The sequence below is a fragment of the Nelumbo nucifera genome, chromosome 3, assembly GCF_055504915.1.
Source record: "Nelumbo nucifera cultivar China Antique chromosome 3, China Antique-T2T, whole genome shotgun sequence".
Taxonomy (NCBI): Eukaryota; Viridiplantae; Streptophyta; class Magnoliopsida; order Proteales; family Nelumbonaceae; genus Nelumbo; species Nelumbo nucifera.
Genome location: NC_142651.1, coordinates 36375479 through 36396161, shown reverse-complemented (window position 1 = coordinate 36396161; position 20683 = coordinate 36375479). Strand labels below are relative to the sequence as shown.

General features: G+C 38.1%; 1 protein-coding gene and 1 pseudogene across 2 annotated transcripts; both read right to left on the bottom strand.

Moving 5' to 3' along the window:
- Nucleotides 1-405: 405 nt before the first annotated feature.
- Nucleotides 406-5374, bottom strand: LOC148801117 (uncharacterized; annotated as a pseudogene). The gene has a single exon (XR_016084014.1). The product of XR_016084014.1 is annotated as an uncharacterized LOC148801117 (transcript).
- Nucleotides 5375-5510: 136 nt separating this feature from the next.
- LOC104593270 (protein DMR6-LIKE OXYGENASE 2-like) lies at nt 5511-8693 on the bottom strand. Its single transcript, XM_010253032.3, has 4 exons — nt 8295-8693; nt 7897-8144; nt 7409-7730; nt 5511-6347 (listed from the first exon to the last, which is right to left on the bottom strand). The coding sequence occupies exons 1-4, from the start codon at nt 8517-8519 to the stop codon at nt 6063-6065; spliced, it is 1080 nt and encodes a 359-aa protein (XP_010251334.1). The 5' UTR covers nt 8520-8693; the 3' UTR covers nt 5511-6062.
- Between the last annotated feature and the right edge of the window lie 11990 nt (nt 8694-20683).

Here is a 20683-nt window from a genome sequence, read left to right as displayed (position 1 = left end):
TTCAATAGTCAAATCGAATCCAGATTTTGCTACATCAGATCCAAGTCCAATTCAATTACAACCATGCATGTTGTAGGTGAGATGCATGGAATAAAAACACAAGGTGTGGACTAAAATGCACCACACCTTGTAGAATGCCTATTGGGGTGTAGTGTGGTTCAATCCACACTTTTGTCCACGATTCAAAACAACTAACGTGTTGGGGAGTGGTGTTGATGAGAACACACTACCCAATTTATCATCTACGCTACAGAAAACCCCCTTAATACTCGTCTTCTTCACCTGCCTATCCAAAACAGATTAAATGAAATCCAAAAATTTGAAACTTTCAAATAACTATCATTTCAACTTCTAATTTTTTTATATCATTTATAATCAACCCTGCCACATTTTAAACATTCGCAGGTTGTTTATTGGATGGAAATCTACTAATGAAACAATGGAAGTGGATTAACATTGCTAAGCAATATAATCATATTCTGAGGAGATAATTAAGCTAATTTTCAAGAGAGGCATCTACTTCTTAAGTTGTAGGAACTTAAGAATGGTTGGTGTTGGTGTTGGTGTTGGTGGAGAATGCTATGAGCGGCAGATGGTTTCCACTCGATGGAGAAACCTCAAGCATGTTCTACAGAAAAAGTGTGAACCCTTCCTACCTACAAATCTACATTCACGGCCCCCAGTTCCTACCCACTCCTTATCCTGGTTCATTGTCACGTTGGGGATCAACTCTTCTCTCCGTTACCTAGAAATCCCCCAATTCCTACCCATGCCCCTATTCATTCCATATTATCAAAAGGGTAGATCTGTAGAAGGAATCTATGTGGCGTCTAGTCCATGTGCAGTCAAGACAAGCCTAATGTGTGTAAAGGCCATGTGTTACCCGATGAGATGGCTCCACTAAGTTTAGTGGCACTGGATTATGGCCTCATTGTGCATGGTCGGGGCTCTGTGGTGGCTCTTACCAATTCATGGGAGGTGTCGCTTATATGCCAAAGGGGGAAGACCATGATGTGAGGCAACTATGACGCTGATGATGCGAGAAACATGTTGTGTCAATAATGTAAGGAAACCATTGGGCCGGAGCACACCCGTGCGTTGTGGGCAACGAGGTAGCTCAATTAGCTTAGACACGGAGCTGGTGTGGTGAAAGGTCATGATTGGGTCAGACCCATATGCCAAGCCTCCCTTCAATGTGCATGGCGCGGTGCCGATCTATGCATTGTCTCCATGAACATGTGTGTACCCATGAGAAATCCTGAAAGTCATGGTAGCCATGCTAGCCGCATTAACCAAAGCCACCCCTCAATAGATGTTGGTTTAAAAGTGCCAGGGTTAGACACCCAAGGAAGGACTCACTCTTTTTCTGTAGAAAATGCTTGAGATTTCTCCATCGAGTGGAAACCATCTCTCGCTCGTAGCATTCTCCACCAACACCAACACAATAGACTTGTCCATTGATAAGAACCAACACATAACCCTTACACATATTAGGCTTGTCCTGACCGCACATGGCCTGGACGCCGCATGAGTTCCTTCCGCGGCAGATCTACCCCGTAACAACATGACCTTATGGAATTGACCTTCGTCTGCTGACATCAGATGCGTGCCTCTGCCTCCATCCCCCTACGTACTAATATTCCAAAGTGAAAGACAGTGTTGAACCAGTTCGAGGGCGTAAATAATATTCCGGATATGGAAACGCAATTGTAGATCAGCAAGGCTATTGCTATCAGATTGTTGTATTCGTATTGGTGATGGGAAAGGCCGAAAGGGTACACGGATTTGGGGTGATCTGCGGGTCCCGTTTCTTCCTTGATTTACCGTTCACAGACCAGATTGGCATGATTCGGATCGGGTTTAGTGTAGCCGACTTGATTATAGAAAATGGATGGAATTTTTTGTTAGGGAAACCGATCAGTATCCTGTATTTTAGGTCGAGTGATAATTTAGTTTCTGAACTTTAAAATGCAATAATCCAATATTTGAATTTTTAAAATGCAACAATCTAGTACTTACCGTTAATGGACCATCAATTATGTATATCATGTGACCTCTAGGGGTGTAAACGATATCCAGTTATTCGATATCCAACCTAATTGAATCGAATTCGAATGGTCGGATAAATTAAATAGTCGAATTCAAATTTATACATTTTACCGATTAATTTATCGAATTCATATTGATCTGATTCGATAAAAATCCGAATTCACTTAATAATATACATTTAATATATATTAATAAATATAATAAAATATAAAGGTTAAAGTTAAAGAGGGGTCATGTTGAGTCCATCATAAAAAAATCTGACAACGGCAATTATATCACCTATGCATGTTGTCATTCTCGATAACCCCTCCCCTCCTCTCTCTCTCTCGTCCATTCGTCCTTTTCTCTTCCACTTTTATTTTATTTTTTATAGAAACCATATATCCAAACCAGTTTCCTCTCCCGTTTTTAATTTCTTCCTTTTATCTTCCTCTCTCTCCCTTCGTCTTTTCTATTCACACTCCTCTTCTCTTCCTCTCCCTGTCTTTTTTATTCCTAATCTTTAGAAACTATGAGCACCTATGAAAGCATTAGTGATAGCAGTCGAGCATCGGTCACTGGCCACTACCATCTCCTTTGCCATTGCTTAAGCTCAAGCTCAATGCCTCAAGGCCCTCAACCGTATAACGTCACCAGTTATTGTGTTGCAACAGTTTAGCATCACCAGACAACACTACTCACTACCATTGCATTTGCACCATCGGGAACCCACAACTGTTGTTGTCACAGACTTGGCCCACCATCGAGAACCCGCGACTATCACCATCAATCTCCTGCCGCTTTTCTCAAGATAATCACTTGTTTTCCTTGCAAACTCGGTCATTTAAGATTCTAGGCCTCATACTGGTCGAATTCGAATCGAATCGAATATTCAACTTAATAATCAAATTTGAATCCAAATTTAAACAATCGATATCCGTCGGATATCGAATCAAATTCAAATGTTATTTTTCATAATCGGTTTCGAATTAGAATCTAGTCTAATTCAATACGAATTCGATCCGTTTACAGGCCTAGTGACCTCATGTGATATTTAAGATTTTTTGGAAAAAGATGAAACAGAGCCCAAGCTCTTTGTATGTAGTTGAAAGGGTGGGGGGACGAAAAAATGAGAAAACAAGAGGGAGAGGGAAGGGGAATCATAGTTCCTCAAGTCGAAAGCGCAATAAGAACTGGCACTGTAGTCTCTTCGATAAAATTTTGCCTAATTTCGGCGATTGTAGCAAGATTTCTCAACACCCCAACAACAAAGGCCTGAGAACCAAGTGTCCAAACCTGGCAAATTTCCAAAAGAGAAGAAATCCCACCTCTAGAGCAAATGGTTCTCGCATTCTCCTTGGAGAAACTGAGAGCTTGAAGGGTAATGCAAGCCTTCTCCTTTGCAAACCCACTTCCTAATTAAAGAACCCGAATCAAATGATTTAGTAGTAGAACCCCTTCGGCAATCACAACGTGCTTGCTAGAATCCACAACTGAAATCCTCAAAATCTCTGCAACATATTTCTCCTTGACCTCCATGGAGCTTGAATCGAGTAATTGAACAAGAACTGGAACCACACCCTTTGCGACGGTGATTAGGACGTTCTTATCATCCTCATGGAGCAACCCAAGCAAGGAATCCATGGCAACGTTCTTAGCCTCTGCGTTCCCAATCTGCAAATGTGTTATCAAGTTTCTAGCTTCGACTCAGACCAATTCACGCTTGGAAGTCGTCGTGGTGGCGCACCCAGGACTGGTGTTTGTGTCCTGAAGAACGCCACTACGAATCAAGAGCTCATAATCCCTGGTGTGCTGGTCGAGCTTGGCAGCGACTGAGTCGAGATCACTTTGGGTTCTGAGCTTGCCATCCGTCAAAGCGGAGATTCTGCAATTGTTAGCCAAGACGAGAGCATCGGTTATGGTTCGGGAGAGAGTGGGGTGGGGGAAAAGAGAGGGAATAGAGGGGCGGAGAGGAGGAAAGAGTGAGGAGAGACGAGATGATGAATAAGCAGTACTGCCTCTTGGTTCTGATTTTAGTGAATGGTTGATAAAAAAATTAGATGACAATTGAAAGGTATTTGTATATTTTTGCATGTCACTTAATAGTTGGTTAACAACAGGTACTAGCTTGTAGTATTTTGAAAGTTTAAAAATTGAATCGTCACATTTTAAAGTTCAAGGACCAAATTATCACTCGGGCCAAAATACAGGATACTGATCGGAAATTTTCCTTATTTTTATTTTGATCCCCACATTTGAAATTACCGTGTGAAAAAAAAAAAATTTGAAACATGCAACAAAATGGTTTCCAATTGTAGCGAGAGAATATTTCAGGAATCTGCAAAGCTGCTTGGAATAATAAATAATTTGTAGGAAAACAACCATAAAGTATGAAATAACCCGATTCCTCCTTTTTTCCGGCTGGGTGAACTCATTGCCTGGCCTCGCCGGCAACGGGAAAGACCAGAGCGCACCAGGTGTATCCTCCGGTCCACCTCTTACATGAACCCTCCAATCATATTTTGACACTGTTTTTTTGTTCATTTCAAAACTAACGGGGATTTAATGTTTTTTTCTTGAATGTCCTTGTTTTCAGCCATACTATTAAATGTAACCATGGATGACCATGATGGTAGTGGTATGAGAGAACCGAGAAGGAAATTACATGTGAATGGTTATAAAAGATTGGTAGACTGGATTTTCTACATTCAAAGGATTTGGAAAAGAATTAAAGAAGTAGGCGTTGGAGACCTCACATTATCTTTTCTCTCTCTCTCTCCGCAAACCTCACCTCCACAATGAGCAGGGCAAATCGTTCAATGCAATGAACAGAATTGCAGAGGTACTGAAAAACAAGGCTTTGGTTTGGTGGTTTTTGCACTGGCAGAGAACAGATAAACACTCGAAGAGAAAATCGAGATAAGGGAAGAAGAAGAAAGAGAGAGGAATGGGAGGGAGTCAGAGTTTGCAAAGGCTGCTCTTTATTTGGTGTTTGGCGTTAAATTCCCTCCTCTTCCATTAATTTTGAAATAACGATAAAGGCCTGGCAAAATAACGATAACCACCACAGCCTACTAAGACTCTAAGAGGAACAAATCGCTTGCCCACCATAAATTCCTCCTTCTATAATCTTTCTAAGCAAGTCTATATTTAGTTTTTGGTATTAAGCAAATCTATATATTTATGTTATCATAATTGCATCCTAAATTTAGGTTTTTTACCTAGGGCTATTGGGATATAAGGTATATAGAAAATGAATTTTCTTCATCAATTTTTGGGGCATTTTTTCCAAGGTAAATTTTAGACAAATACGGACAGGCTTATATACTTTTTTTAAGTCTATGCATTCACATTCGTTCATGAATTAGTATTAATTCCAAGCTGACACCCACCCTAATAATACTTTAAAAACTTCTGAATTTTGACCAGTCATTCTCCCTTTTTTTTTTCCTCAAGTGGATATAAATCATAAAAGAGGAAAATTCTCCAAAGTTAAAGATTCTATTGGAAAATTACCTTATTTACACAATCAATTAAGCTACTATTTGCCAAAATAAAAAAGAAAAAAGGTTAAGCAACTTTCCAACAAACTAACAAGGAGGATACGCTTATGACACAGTGGGAATTTGGTAAGAACACGTGAAAGAAAGAGAAATAAAAGCATCTGTCAGATCAAGAGATACTAAAGTAGGGCACAGAATATCTTGAAAGGGTACAGAATATCTAGAAATAACGGAAGCTAAGCGTGTGCGGACTGCGGAGGTGGGAAGGAAAGCTTGTGGAGGGGTGGGTGGTGGATCATGGAGATTTCAAATCAGCCCCCCCATGGATGTCGCCAACGCCACGCCAGAGTCGGGATTTGATTAACACGCGGCTTTTTAGCAATGGAATCCAGCCGCCCGCACATGGAGAAACGACAACACACAGCAAGTACGGGAGATACAGCACAACCGATGACTTTGGTTTTTTTCAAAACGAAAACATTGAATCATTTTGTTAATATATATATATATATATATAGCAACCACTGTTTCCTAATTACCCACTCCCTCCCCATTCCCAACCTGTAGAGGTTGTGTCGTTCTGAACAAATCCAAGCAGTTCTCAATTGCAAGCCCTCTTTTCCAGAATTTTTCATAGTATTCGGTGTAGGTGAAGCTTTTGTAGATGGCCGGGTGGTTATCGTCGATTAACCCCCCTATGGGTTCGATCACGGCTTCCGGTGATGGGCAGTAGAATGTCGGAACAGAGATTCTCTCCTTGTCGCAGTTTACGACAGCCCGATGGAGCACGCTTTTATAACGTCCATTACTGAGTACCTGAAGCATTAAAAAGACCAAAGAAAGTGGTGAGTGGTGACATTTAATTAGTAATCTAATCCCAGAAGTGGTGACCTCAAACTCAATACCCTGTGTGATGTGTGTCTAATAACATAAATCAATCAATATTGTTTTGTGTTATGTCGGTGAACAGGAGCCACAGTCCTGCCCATGAATAGGACGTACCGAGCGCCCATCCATCAGCTCATCGATTCCACCCATATATGAATTGCCCAGATTCACTTCCCACATGCATAAAAATCTCGGCGGTCCCATTCTCCCACAGGCTACAGTCCACCCGCCCAGAGGCCAGAAGCCAGAAGCAGAGAGAGCGTGGTCTATAATTGAGCAACGCAATCTAGGCCAGAGGCACCGGCATGGAGGAGTAAAATAGCGATCCAGTAGAGAAAAAGCAGGCATCTCAGAATCTGTTTCTGCGGATATTTCTTAGTAGTTTCTCCTTGAGTGTTGTTTAGCTGTTTTAGTTGTCTTTTCTTTATTAGGTGTGTGACTGTTGATAGTTGTTGTTTGAGCTCTGTTTCTGCGAAATGAATCTTCTTTCAATAAAAAAAGAAAAAAAGCAGTCTGTGCGTAATAATGTTTGTTACTGTGTTTGGCATTTAGCAGCTTGTTTTGCAGCATATGGGAGCTCGAGCCCAGATGACTACCATGTCCATGATCATGATGGCTCTGGTAGGTAAAATTGGGCTGTGGTCACCCAGTTGGTAATTTTGGCAGTACTCATTCAGCCAAAGTATGAGGACAGAACCAGAAGGCCATAATAATATGGTCCACGTATCATATTCCAAAGCAAAGTTTGATCATTGATAGCTTGATGCAATGCATGTTGGCCACTGGCATTACTACTTGCCTTTCCCTACCAAATAAAAAAGGCATGTGTCTGTGTCAGGACTCAGGAGGTAAAATCTCTGAATCTCTCATGGATTTGGACATGGACATCAGGATATGGACATGCCTTTTTCTGTCTCCTCTCTCTGTTCTCTGTCTGTCTCCTCTGCATGTGCCTGGTGTGGGACTTGGGATAGAATTCTTTTTCTTACCTGAATTTGGTCGCCAATGTTGATGATGAAGGTATTAGGGATGGGATTGACGGCTACCCACCGGCCGTTGTTGAGCAACTGCAAACCGGGCACATCATCTTGAAGAAGGATTGTGATTACATTAGGGTCAGAGTGAACTGGTAATCCATACGTAAGCTCTGGTTCTGGACACGTTGGGTAGTAATTAATGGCCATGTGTTGTCCTTGCTTCCCTAGTGCCTTTTCTATGCTCTCTCTCTCCAGCCCTAAGCTCTCCGAGATTGCTTCAAGCAATCTTAGTGCCAGCCCCCTCACTTTTGTACTGTAATTAGCCACCTCTTCTCTGTTTCATGTGACATGCATCCAGTGATAAGATCCCATTATTATATATTGATTAAACAATAAGATTCACTTTTCACCATCGAATACTGAAAAACAAAAACGTACAGAAAATGAACCAAATTAAAACAAGGAAATTAACCATTAAAAAAAAGGAGGGTTTTAATTACCTGAAACACGGCGGATTCGAAGGCCATTGCTCCAAGTAGTCCTCCAGAGGATAACAATGGAGTCTCAGGAAATCCCTCCAATTGGACACTTTTTCAGAGCTGATATTGAAACTAGTCGAGAGGCGGACCGATTTGGAAGGGTCATTCGAGTAGCTCTTCAACCTCTCGCTCTCTGGCAACCGGAAGAACTCCCTTGATACCCTTAGCATGTTATCGATCACATTCTGTGGTATCCCATGGTTCTTTATCTACAAACCAGCCAATTAAACAATAATTATAATTAAGCGGGGGAGGAAAAAGTAAACATATATTCAGGACGCCTACAGTACTACTCCCCATCCATGATTAATTCCATGTATGATGTATTTAGTAATTATAAGAATTAATATTATATATACCTGAAAGAAACCAGCATGTTCACATGCTTTTCCAATTTCTTTGACTATATCACACCGATTATTGTCGTCATCGAGGCCTTGAAGGTCGATGACAGGAATGGAACCCTCCGCTGGCTGAACAACGTGGAGGTTTGGACGATCGGAGATGGGCCTAACGTAATTCGAGGGAACATGGTCCACCATGGATGAAATATCTGCGACTAGTACCTTTTCTATAATAGCCATGGCGAATCTGCTACTGATCTCTCTCTCTCTCTCTCACTCACTCACACAGAGACTGAAAGATTGCAATGAATAATAACTCAGAGCCGAAGTAGTGTTGATATTTATAATGATTTAGTGCTAGGCGACGAGAGAAACTACGCCTGATTGAAAGCATTGTTTTTCTCTCTCTCCCTTATTCTAGCTAGGGCCGAAAAACTGATGGTGACTTTATCATACTCTAGATGTAGTACAAAAAATTAAAAGAAAAAAGACGTCAGATAATAATTGACAGGTGGACAATCCAGCTCACATCTGTTCACGTCTACCCATATAACCTTACATTACAGTTACACATGAAGAATATCTTATTATCTCTCTATATAATATTATGTAGGAGAGATATTCCCAGAGGTAATGTATTGTGCATAGAGGTGAGTAAAATTCTTGTGAGCAGGAGATCCGGAAGAAGGCCAAAATCTTGAGGTTGGTCGGGTCTAGACAGAAATAGCAGCTCATTCAGACCCGTTAATTACTTAAATTCCTTCCAACAAAAATATAACCAAGGGGAAAATGTTGGGATGCTGCTTCCATCATTACCACAAAAAATCTTCTTTCTGGTTCAATTGAAAAAGATGGGAATTTATATCACCACAAAGTCAATTAATACCAATCCTGAATTCCTAAATACTTGGCCCATACAAAGCCCCAGAAAATTAAATAGAATTCCCAACAACATTTGGCAAATGGATTTTTTTAAAAGGAGGAGGGAAGATGGAGAGAGAGAAACGAAGATGGGAATTGGGAAGGAAGTCGTACCCCTGCCCTTTCGAACTGTGTGGTGTGGGTTTTATGAAAAAGGTAAGAAAAGTCGGGGGTCATAGTCGTGTCATGGCTGGCATAAGCAAGCCTGTTATTGTAGACGTCATGCAGCTGATGTCATTTGTAACACGTCAATGAGAGCGGGATGTACGTAATAAACTCGTAGTCGCATATAATTGCCGACCACAACAATGCGTGTCATCATCTAACAGACTCTGAAACCTATACACAGCCACAGCCGTGATTCAATTTTCTAGATGAGATAATGTTATTGTTTCCTACGGCTGTTTCTCTCTCTCTCTACCATTTTATTGACATCATCGTATATTGAGATGACAGTAGTTGGGAAAGAGTTGAATCTTCTTTCTTCTGGAATTGCCCAAAAAATTAAGGTTTTTTAAAAATGGACAAATTGGTGACTGAAAATTGCCCAAAAAACTAAATAGCTGATACCTTTAAGCGGTTCGATCCGATCTAGAGTCAGTCTCTCAACGATTCTTAAATTTCCAACTAAAATTGAACTCTAGAGAAGAATCAAGATCGATTTAGAGCCAGAAATTAACGGTATCTTCCAACATTTCTTCATGATCTCTCTTTCAAATGCCAAAAAATCATTAAATCCACAGAATTTCCCTTCTGTTCATCATCTTCTATTTTTCCCCCTCTATTTTTAGGTTCCCATTCCCATAAACTACTGAGGAGAGGATCTATAAATCAGGCGATCAAATCGCTTAATCGCTTCATATTCTTGCTCCTAATTCCTCAGACCCTTCACCTGATTTTTCAATTTCACATCCTTCTACAATTTGTTTTCGTCATTCATCGATGCCTATACAATAATCACTATCTAAACTGAAGTTTCTTTTGCCGGTCATAAGAACGAACGAACGAACGAACGAACGATGTATCATCAGAGCCGCGGAAACAGGAGTTCCTTGGCTTCTTATATTAGGAAGAAGAAAAAGTTTTGTGAGTTAAAGAATCAGCAGGGTGCTCTAGAACTAACAGAAAGAAGCCCCCCGCCAAAGGCCAATGGATCAACTCCCAAGCTTCATGTACCGATTGCGTTGCGTCTTTTTGTTGTCCATTATTTTTTCTTTTATGCTTGTTAATTTTTCTTATAAATCCCATTATCTACATCTGTAGCAGGGGAGTTAACTGCTATGACCCTAGGGCTCAGGCTCTCTCTCTCTCTCTCAGCCTGTTTTCTTAACGAGTTGCGTAACGAGGGATGCCTTACAGTTTATTTTCTTCTTTGTCTCCTTTTTTATTTTCAGTAAGTTAGGAATTCAGTCATCTGTAAATCAAAGTTAAAGGGTATATTAGGTTTTAGAGCTCTTACTCAGTTCAATCAGGTCCTGTTAATAATATTAGCTCCAAATCTACTTCACAATGATCATTTCTCTGGCCTTTCTTCTATAGACTGAAAGAGTAATAGTATAGAGTTGAGGGTGGTGGAAGGTAAACTCAGAGATGGATGCTTGGAGAATTACAGTGATTAGAATTTCAGTATTTGGAGATATAAATGTGATCCTTGGTTACTTGAATTTAAAATCATCACTGTATGTCATAATAATCATTATCATCAATTTTCAGGTGATTGATTTGATCGATCAAACTCAACCATGAAAAATTATAAACCAATTTAATGAGGTAGACCAAGGATCTTTTACAGTCCTATTTAAATTGTGGGATACAGAAAGATTCAATTGTAGTGGCAAATAAAACAGGGGAGATGCACAGAAAAGAATTAGGATTGTCCTCACAGTGCTTGGGTATGTATTAATTAGGTCCATATTTTTTATTTTTCATTATGTAATAGCCAAAGGTTCTCCGCTCTCTTTTAAATCTGAATTAGTGGATGATAAGAAACTAAAATTCGCAAAGATTCTGCTCTACTGTGACATTAAAGGCTCCAAAATGGCCAAAGTGTTTAATAGCACTGATCCACTTCTCCTCTTGGTCCGGTCGAATGTCAATACATAGTGGAAGGGTTGGGCATTATTTTATTATTATTATTCCAAATTCTCAAGTTCATAATTATATGGATGTAGTTGAATAATGAGTAGAGAGTCTTCTCTGAGCCTGAGGTTCCCTCTCTTTTCTCTGTCTCTACGTTTTCAGAGGTTCTTTCCAAGAGACTCACCATCTCGGGGTTGTCCTCGGGTTCTTCTCTTCTTTCCATTTCAGTCATTCCTTTTCTTCCCACTCTCTTCCTTTCTTCTCTGTTTTCTTCTTCCCTTCTCCATTTCCTCCACTCATCTCTCTTCTTCTTGATTAACTCGGTCCAATCCTCCACTCTCTTTCGTTTCTTCTCCTTTTTTTCTTTTGCCTTGTGTTTTTTTTTTTTTTGTTCTTTTTTGTATGGATTTTAGTACAGGAGGTAGAGCATTGGGCGGTGGCCTTAATCGCTACTTTGAATTTCACCGCTAGTGACTGTTTCCTTATTTTACTTCACCGGCACTTACAGTTCCAGATGGATCCAGCTCCAATGTTAACAAATTCGGCGATTACAATTCTAGGTGGTTAACGTTTCAATTGATTCCAGTTCTGGCGACAACAGTTCCGACAGTTTCAGTTCTAGGTGGTTAAAGTTTCAGTTGATTCCACTTCCAGCGATAATAGTTCCAACAGTCTCAGTTTTGGGTGATTAAAGTTCCAGTTGGTTCTACTTCCCGTGATAACAATACCAACGATTAATTTTTCCGAGTGGTTAAACTTCCAATTGGTTCCAGTTTCGGCGATAACAGTTCCAACGGTTATGGTTCTAGACTTTAAAGTTCTAGTTAGTTCCAGTTCGTTAAAGTTCTGACGGTTATGGTTCCAGATGATTAAACTTATGATGAATCGCTACTGTATTTATTCCTCTCTTTTGATGGTTGGAGATGCGCTCATTTATCTCTTCTGTTGGTGATTCTGCCTCATCTTTTGTTTGTTGTATAAGTTTCTTCATTTTCTCCTTTATCCACTGTGAATATTTGGTTCTTTCTAGAGACTTGTATTCTTGCTTGGTAATGTTACTACTTCTCTATTTTCATACAATGTTTCTATATTCTCTTGCTTGGTACTGTGACCATTACTCTATATTCATACAAGTTTCATAGTTGAATGAAATATGATGTTTTGCCTTCAAAAAAAATAACAAACTCTTGGTGGCTTGTAGTAGGGGTGCAAGTCCAGTGGGCTACGTAGAGTTTAAGATCAACCTAGGCCCAACCCTAAGAATTAGGCCTAAGGGTCGAGCCTAGCCTAAGCCTGTAGTCAAGCCTAAACCATCCAACTCAGGCCCTAGCCCAAACCAACATTTGATGCATTAGGCTGGATTCGGGTAGATAAATCAGCCCATATTATATTAAAATGAATATAAATATATGTATATATGTATAAATGCATGCATATGATGTATAGTTTATCAAAAAAAATATGCATATATGTGTTTGTATATGCTTATATGTATATACATAGGTGGGTCTAGTTTGGGTTAAGATAAGGTAGTGTCGAGTTCAGACTATCTAAGGGCTAGGTCCAAGCCCGCTCAAGTTACACTCCAACTGGTAGGGGTGGAGACATACTAAGCTTTTCATGAGGCATTCAAGCTCGAGTTATGACTCAATCTGAACTGAGATTCAAGCTAAGGTCAAGCTATATATATATATATATATATATATATATATTCAATTTATTACATGTATATGATAAATAGTTTTTTGTATGTATAATTTAGTATATAATCTTTTCTATGTATAATTATTTTATAGTTTTTATATAATCTTGGATCATTATTAATCTTGATCTGAGTTGAGCTCAAACATGTGAGATTTTGAGTCAAGCTGAATTCAAGTTCATATTTCTAGCTCGAATTAAGCTCAAACATGAACTCAAGCCTCATGTTTTCTATTAATCCGAGTTCAAATAGCCAAACATTCAATTCTCATTTGGGTCAAATCCACCATTCCACCCCTAGTGGCTGGTATTTGATTTGTATTAAGAGATTCCATAGGCTAAAATGATTTCTGCAAGAGCAGTTAGAACAAAGTGCTTTTTAGGAAATGAAGGGAGGAAGTGGTTGAAATACAAGGTTATAGAATTAGAGTTTGGATAATCCAAGGAAGGTTGCATTTGGATAATCCTTAGGATTTGAGTTTTTTTTTAAGCACAAAAGCACAAAGTCCCAATTTAAGATTTTGTATTTTGGGTGCTTAAAATCAAGGTTTTAAAAATTGAAGAAATGGAACCGTTCTAGTTATCGGTTTCTGGGTCAGCAGTTCGACCATCTGGGTTGAATGGTTCAAATGGTTTGCATTAGGGCAATTATTTATATAAGATTTGAGAAAGGAGAACTGGAGAAGAGATGTTGTTGGATGAGAAAGAAAGAAAGAAAAAAAGAAAGAAAGGAGAAAGGAAAAAATGAAAGAAGAGAAAGGAAATGAAGGAGGAGGGAAGGAGGGAAGGAGAGAAGAAGAAGGAAGAGGAGGAGGAGGATTCTACGCTCACCAGTAGAGTTGTTCATGGGCTGGGCCAGGCTTTCACTCTGTATTAACAGAATTTTCTAAGGCCTAAGCCCGACCATCAGGCCTACAACTTGGGCCCGAGCCTAACCCTCATAAAAAGCCCAAAGCCCGGGCCTAGGCCCGAGCCCGAAATTTAGCCCATATTGTTAGCGGTTGAATAGAGAGAGAGAGAGAGAGATTATAAAGAAAATAATAAAAATGTATATATTAAATTATAAATATATTTTTTAATAAATATTATATTATTTATTATATATTTTATAAAATATATAATGTTGAGTCGGGCCGGGCCAGGCCATCGGGCTACCTAACCCATGAACAGGTCTACTCACCGATGATGGCGACACAAAGGCAACAGACATAGATCTGAGTTCTCAGATCCCACATTTGAGATCGATTTCTCTACAACTTCTGTAGTCTTCTTCTTCTTCTTCTTCTTCTTCTCTCTCTCTCTCTTTGTGGTGGATCTCAGATATGAGTTCATGTCTAGACCTGTTCATGGGTCGGGCTGAGCTTTTACTCATTATTAATGGAAATATGCTAGGCCCGAGCCCAAGCCCGACCTGACCAACGGACCTATAACTTGGGCCCAAGCTCGGCCCTGATAAAAAGCCCGAAGCCCGACCTAATAAAAAAAATTACAATTTTCCCTATTCAAATTAGAATTAAAAATTCAGATGGTTTTTTTCCTATTTAAATGAACAATGGGCCTACAATATGGTTTTTTTCCCTTTCTTTTACGTTTTAAAACACAGTTTTACATCCTTAAATCAACAAAATTATTCAAATGGACATAACCACATAACCCATTTTAAGTCTAATTTTAGGTCGGATCGGGCTATTTTGACAAAACCCGAGCCCGGCTCGAATTTATCGCGGGCCGGGCTTTTTGGCCCGAGTTTATGCCCGCGGGCCTATAAACATGTTCAAGCCCGTCCGGGGGCCGGGCCGGCCCATCGTGCCACCCGGCCCATGAACAGGTCTATTCGTGTCTGAAACTGGATTTCATATCTGAGTTCGTGTGTTTCTCTCCTCTCTACAACTTTATACTATGAACTGCTGTCCAGGTCAAACGAATTGACGGTTTGACCGCCCGGGTCAACGGTGTTCTAATGAAGTCAATGGTTTTTTACCTAGGAACGGTCCAACCATCCAACCGTCCGGGTCAACAACGGTTCAAAAGCATTGCTTAAAAGTGTTATGACTCTAGATTATGCTTTTAAAAGAAACTCTTACCAAATGCTCAAAACAATTCTCATTTTTATTTATTACATCCTGAAGCTCAAAAGAAAAAGCATATCCAAACCTACAGTTATTGACAAAATCCAAAATTGAAATTTCATCTAGGGGTGTCAATTGATCGGTTTTGGGTCGGATTCAATCCGATCCAAACCTTATCAAATCGGATTTGGACGGTCTGTACAATTATTGGATTGGACCAATCCAAAATAAATTGGTCTAAGTTTAACCTAAACCAAATTTCCAATAATCTAATCATGGGGCCAAACCCTTATTGATGGAGGAAGATTTGGCCCGACCTCTTGGCCACCCAACACGTGGAAGCAACCGAGGGTGATACCCGAGCTGGCAGAAGTGCAGAGGTAATGATACCCGACCTAACAGGAGTTTAGGAGTGAATGCGCGAAGTGGTTATAAAAGGCCCCCTTACCCCAAGAATGGAGGTACGTGATAACTTTGCGTCATCTGGTTTTTTATCTGTCTTTGAGAAAATACTAACTTGAGCTTCGGAGCACTCTCACCGGGTTCCTCCCCGGAGACTACTCGCTTTCTTCCCCGTTTCAGGCACCTTTTGCTCTAGTCAGAGGCAAGATCGTTGACAGCTAGGACCGACCGGATTGCGCTCTATCACTTATCCAGTTTGAAACTGGTCAGAACTAAAGCCAGCATAAAATCACCTTTATGAAAGTATTTTTACGAAAACACTTTTACAAAAATACATTTATGAATGCACTTTCATAGAAGTGTTTTTATGAAAGCAATTTTACAAATGTTTTATAAAAGCACTTTTACGGAAGTATTTTTATAAAAGCACTTTTACGGAAGTATTTTTATAAAAGCACTTTTACGGAAGTACTTTTATAAAAGTACTTTTACGAAAGCACTCTTATGGAAGTATTTTTATAAAAACATTTTTACGAAAACACTTTTGAAAGTACTTTTATAAAAGCACTTTTACGTTTTATGAAAGTACTTTTATAAAAGCACTTATACATAAGTACTTTTACGAAAGCATTTTTATAAAAGCACTTATAGGAAAGTACTTAAGTACTTTTATAAAAGCACTTCTATGGAAGTACTTTTATAAAAGTACTTTTACAAAAGCACTTTTGTGAAAGTACTTTCATTAAAGTACTTTTGTGAATACTTTTATCAAAGTACTTTTATGAAAATACTTTTATAAAAGTGCTTTTTCAATGCCAAAAGGGTAAATTTTTGTAATTTTTATATGTTGTATTTTTTTATATGTTATTTTTGATATTTCATTCGGTTTGGATTGGATCCAATCCAGTTCATTTACATTTTAATGGATTGAATTAGATTTGGTTTGTATTAGATTTGAACTGAATTGGGTCCAGTCCATTTGTAAGTGGATTAACATTGGACTGGATCGGGTTGGACCAAATCCAGTCCAATTGACACCTCTACTTTCAGCTGCTTTTGGATACTAGAGATATTGGTTGTAATGTTTAAGTAAGGTATCGCTCTATTTGCCGAAGTTTGAAAAGCAAAAAAAGCTCTGAAAGAAAGTAATTTATTTTTGTTTTGCCAAATGCAAAAATTAGATTATTGTTATGCTTTTAGGTTTGGTTTTTTCCTAATTTGTATGGGTGTGGGTTGAAAGTGTAAGGAAGAGTTTTGTAATCTGAGGTTCACGGACAAGGCGGGCTATGTCATCTGTTGTATCTTTTTATCCTTTTAATAACGGTTAATATAATCTAGCTAAGGCGGTCGCCCCTCCACTATTTTTTTGAAATGCGGTTCCCCCCTCTACTTGGAGTAAAGTTTGGAGCACAGAACGTTATTCTGAAATTTGGATGCTGCATTCTAAAAAAGCATAATTTACCATTTTGTCCCTATAGTTGAATTTAAGGATGGAAATTTATGTTAATGACAATTAACATTATTAATAATAATATAATAAAATTTATAAAAAACTACATAAAATAATAATAAAACAATATAAAAGTATTAGAACATTTACAAAATATTAATAAAAGTATGGGATTAATAATAAAATACTAATAGAACAAAAATAAATTAATAGTAAACTTGTAATAAAATAATAATTTTAATAAACCAATATTAAAACAAATAATGATAACAATAACAATAATAATAATAAATAAAATATTAATATTTTGGTATTTAATCTTTTGAATTTGGCATAAATATTTTGTTGTTATTTTATTTATATTTTATATAAGTTTGTATTATTTTATTGTTATTTTGTTATTATTTTATTTATAAAATATAGTAAAAGTGTGCTACTAATAATAAAGATTAAAGTGAACAAAAAGTGCAATGGGCATTTTGGGGATAAAAAAATATGAATGCTGTCAGGAGTAATGTTTGAAATAAAATGATGATAGGTCCTAAAAGAAGAGTTGGAAATCTCAAAAAAATTTACTTCTCAAGCTTCAGCATGCAAAACAGTCTAAAATTACACCCCCCCAAGTGTAAGTGTCTTGTCCACAAGGCTTTTTGTACTTGCACATGTAGTGGGAGTCGATGGCAGATGATGTTACCCTCATCCTCACATCTAAATTGCTTCTCCATGCTGCTGGAAACTTGCAACACTTCATTTGTTGCATTGAAACTCTTTAACATGAAAATTTTCATTAATCTTCAATTTAGACCCACCTCATCCTCATGTATCGTCTCCAAGTCACAATTAATTTTAAGCACATCAGACGGATAAGAATTCTTTTGCAATTTTCTTTTGTGTGCTAGCTGGTAATTCTTTCATAAAGTATTCCACCAGATTTTGGATTCCATACCTCGCTCATCTTCTCATCTTTTGTCAACAACTATGGCAAATCAAATCCAACTTTTCCAAAATCCTCCTTTGTTTTCGAGCCAATGCATATTGACTAAGAAAACCACTGTTTTCAAAACCGGATTGGACCGGATGGTCGGACCGGAAAAATCGGAAACCGGTCAAGTGACCGGTTCCATTTTTCTCCAAAACCGTTTTTTTCCTCAAAATTATTGATTTTGGTCAATAAACCGCTGAACCAGCCAGTTAATCATTCAAACGGTTCAAATGATTTTAACCGTTTTCTAATTTTTTTGTTAAAATGGGCCGGTCATTCGGATCAAACGGTTGAACCGTTTAAATCAGTAACCGGACCCCTGACCGGTTCAGTCACCAATTCATTTTTAAAAACCATGAAGAAAACATAACATGGCAACGTGGAATAGGCTGTGTGCTAAAAAGTAAATTTACATTTTTTATCTCAATCCATTTTTATGTAGTAGGGGAGGAAGGGGGATGGATCAGAGTAGGGTGTATGCGTGTGAGATTGACTGACCTTACCACAATACAGAATATGCAGTTATGCAGGTTAGGTCACACGGGAATATTGGATTTATTACCCAGGCCACAAGAACTCTATCTACTTCAGCCACATATGGGGAACATCTACCTACCCATAAGATATCTCAGTCATGCACATATTAGTTCCGCTTTAGTCAGGGCAAAGCATATTCGGGCAACTTTGAATATCTTCATACTTGTGTGCTTTATTTTATGAGGAGATATTTCCAAAAAACATCTTCCGTGCTTACATGGTGTTATTCATGAGTAGATATTTTTAATGTACGATTCTAGTGTCTTGTGGGTGGGTGACAGGTAGAGTTCTTGTGGCAGGTGTCCCGGTTGCTATCACACACCTCCATACATGGGTGGGTGCCAACTGACCATTGTCATGGCCACATATATACATGTATGAATGTATGAATACTTGCATATGTGCATCATACCTATATATGAGATTTTTCATATGCAAATATAAATATTTTAGGATTTCCGTTGGGTCAAGTTGCCCAAAGCCTGAACCCCAGCCCAATCAAAAAGTCAAACATTGGATTCATATTTTCTAACCCTAACCTGGCATATTGCACCTCTAGCTAGTTTCAATATATTCCAACATATATTTATATTTATATCTATCTATGTTATTATAAAACAGATATTTGTCTTGCTTTTTAGTGTAGGTTATAAAAAATAAATTTGATTATATAAGGTTTATTTATATCTTTACCTTTTAGTTGCACACATTCATTAAATGTGCCCGTAAATTAGTACTATATAAAATACATGCTTGCCTTCGATTTTGTACACATTTATATAATTAAATCAAAGTACCATATACCATATATGGTTATTAATTACTTGCACATATAGACAACAATTGCTCTTATACTAGGTTACAATTAAGGTAGTAGGTGCATTTGAACTATAACCATCTTTTTAGCTACATAGACAAAAACCAATCTATTTAATCCATCAACCATTTGAAACCCATTAATATAAAAACTAAAATGTATGGGATCCAATCCATGCTCAGTCTAACCTTTAAACCAACCACCAACAACCTTTATCTTCGGTACCATCTACCATGAGCCAACAACCCACCACTCCCACCCGAGGAAGGATTAATTGAACGCAATGGCTGTTGAGTGGGCTGTTTTCATGATCCACACTTTTTATATAATGAGGCCCATAAATTTATTACTGACGTGAAATATTATTATTAATTCGGCTAATTTAGATTATTATCAAGTCCCACCTATATTTTAGCATCAACTGGTTACTTATAAAGGATTCAGTATAGGGATGACAATTTTCTTCATTTCTTTGATCCTGTGAGCATCCACCCCGAATGAGGTAGGGACGGGGATGATTTCTCCCTATGGGTACAGGGATGGAGAAATTTTCATCCCCGTTAGCGGGGACTGGGAGAACATTCCCCACCCTACAAGAATCCATCCCTACTCCGTGAGATCCCCACTAATATATATGTATATAGGTATGCATACGTTATATATATGTACACATACATCTATATATTAATATTTTTAAAAATATGATTGAATATATTTGAATCTTTTTTAATATGATTGTAAATTTTAATTATTTATTTTTTATTTTTTAAAATAAAATAAAAAACAAAACAAAATGGTTAACATTATAAAAAATCATAGGAAATGGAAATCCCCATAAAGACGAAGATGAAAATAACCTTATCCCTATTAGCGGAGACGTAGACAAAAATGGGGATTTTTGCGGGGACGAACTCCCCATCCCCGCACCGCCCTGTTGCCATTCCTAAAACATAGTAGATCCGAGTGATTGGAGGATACCCTATCATCTTATCTAATCTTCTTTAAACTAATTTGTTGTTGGTATATGATAATACGATGCCATGCCATTGTTATGTCTGTACCCTTAAACCGCAGGTTTACATACACAATCTTTTATCAGTAATTAGGCATTTCTTTTCAATTATAAATAACATGTGCTAACTGCTAAAATTGTCGCCTGAAATTCACTACTTTTTTTGTATTTTTGCATTTTTTTTGCCTGAAATTCAATACAATCACTACATATTCCAGATTTCCCGAAAATGGGGAACTTCGCAAATTAATAGACCAAGTTCATTTTGCATTTCTTTTTGGATTAAGAAGGTGATGAGTATCAAAGCTTAATGGTGCAATGTGGGTGGGTCCAACTAGATTATATTTAGGGTGCAATGTGGGCAAGCAATTACATGTTATACAGTTGTGGGTAGGCCCAAATAGAACATATTTAAGGTGCAATGTAGGTAAGCA